At 40.3% G+C, this 1,384-nt stretch overlaps 2 protein-coding genes across 2 annotated transcripts; both read left to right on the top strand.

Moving 5' to 3' along the window:
* Positions 1-76: 76 nt before the first annotated feature.
* Tsp_13969 (histone H2B, gonadal) lies at positions 77-530 on the top strand. Its single transcript, XM_003369778.1, has 2 exons — positions 77-432; positions 491-530. Exons 1-2 carry the CDS (start codon positions 77-79, stop codon positions 528-530), a joined length of 396 nt encoding a protein of 131 aa, XP_003369826.1.
* A 268-nt stretch (positions 531-798) lies between these two features.
* Tsp_13968 (histone H3, embryonic) lies at positions 799-1,258 on the top strand. The gene has a single exon (XM_003369777.1). The coding sequence runs from the start codon at positions 848-850 to the stop codon at positions 1,256-1,258; it is 411 nt and encodes a 136-aa protein (XP_003369825.1). The 5' UTR covers positions 799-847.
* The last annotated feature ends 126 nt before the right edge of the window (positions 1,259-1,384 follow it).

Raw genomic sequence — 1,384 nt, 5'->3', positions numbered from 1 at the left:
TAGTTTCCCCTGCTTCAGTATAAAAATCTCATTTTAGAAATTTCATTTCTTTTGACGTTTCAGCGGTGTGGAATACATGACTCCGAAAGGTGTAAAGAAAGCAGGTCAACTCCAGAAAGTGGCCAAGTCTGGTGATCGCAGACGACGTCGTTTGAGGAAAGAATCGTTCGCTGGTTACATCTACAAGGTCTTGAAGCAAGTTCATGCTGATACTGGCATCAGCAGCAGGGCGATGTCAATCATGAACAGTTTTGTGAATGACATTTTTGATCGCCTTGCCGCTGAGGCGAGTCGTCTTGCCCAATACAATCAACGCCACACGATCACTTCACGGGAAATTCAAACGGCTGTCCGTTTACTTTTGCCTGGTGAACTTTGCAAACATGCGGTCAGCGAAGGGACCAAAGCTGTTAGCAAGTACAACAGTGGAAGGTAAACTGTGTTGCCAGCATATTTAAGTAAATAATAATAACCCAACGGTCCTTTTCAGGACCACATTAATTTTTATTCCAATCGATGAAATTCAATAAATAAAAACTATACTTTTGTTAAAATTTATTTTTCACTTACATAAAGTAAATTTTTACCAGTTAACCTAATGTTTAATCATTAATGGGATACTGTAAACTAATAAGATTGTTTATAAAACATTTGAAATTATTGTTAAAAACTGTGTAAGCTGAAAGGGGCAAGGAGAAACCTCCATCGCAAATCGTTTCCCGCCTTTTTCCCCAGCCAATCATTTTTGAAAACTCAGTTCACCACTTACAGTTAAAGGTCAATTGCAGTTATGTATATAAAGGAGTGAACATTTATTTTGCTCTCAGTTGAGAGTTTTCGAGTAAAAATGGCGCGTACTAAGCAAACCGCTCGCAAAAGTACTGGTGGAAAAGCCCCACGTAAGCAGTTGGCCACTAAAGCGGCTCGGATGATTGCCACCAATGCTGATAGAGTAAAGAAACTACGTCGTTATCGTCCAGGGACAGTGGCTCTTCGTGAAATTCGGCGTTATCAAAAAAGTACAGAACTGTTGATCAGAAAGCTGCCATTCCAGCGTTTGGTTCGGGAAGTTGCTCAAGATTACAAAACTGAGTTGCGATTCCAATCGTCAGCAGTTTTCGCTTTACAAGAAGCGGCTGAAGCTTACCTGGTTGGCCTGTTCGAAGACACAAACTTGTGTGCTATTCACGCAAAACGTGTCACCATTATGCCAAAGGATGTTCAGTTGGCTCGTCGTATACGGGGTGAACGCGCCTAACTTTGTTATGCCTATTTTGTTCATAATCCAACGGTCCTTTTCAGGACCACTTCAATCTGTTTTCATCAGCTACTTTCCATTGAATAAGCATCATTTTTCTGAGAAATTAATATTAATAGAATTCAA

The sequence above is a fragment of the Trichinella spiralis genome, assembly GCF_000181795.1.
Source record: "Trichinella spiralis strain ISS 195 chromosome Unknown Scfld1514, whole genome shotgun sequence".
Classification (NCBI taxonomy): domain Eukaryota; kingdom Metazoa; phylum Nematoda; class Enoplea; order Trichinellida; family Trichinellidae; genus Trichinella; species Trichinella spiralis.
The sequence above is the reverse complement of the archived record's forward strand: the minus strand, read 5'-3'. Positions and strand labels throughout refer to the sequence as shown.

Coding starts and splice junctions, on each gene's coding strand:
- Tsp_13969 (XM_003369778.1), top strand. CDS start 77: ATGACTCCGAAAGGTGTAAAGAAAGCAGGTCAACTCCAGAAAGTGGCC. Junction 433..490: donor AGCAAGTACAACAGTGGAAG/GTAAACTGTGTT, acceptor GGTCCTTTTCAG/GACCACATTAATTTTTATTC.
- Tsp_13968 (XM_003369777.1), top strand. CDS start 848: ATGGCGCGTACTAAGCAAACCGCTCGCAAAAGTACTGGTGGAAAAGCC.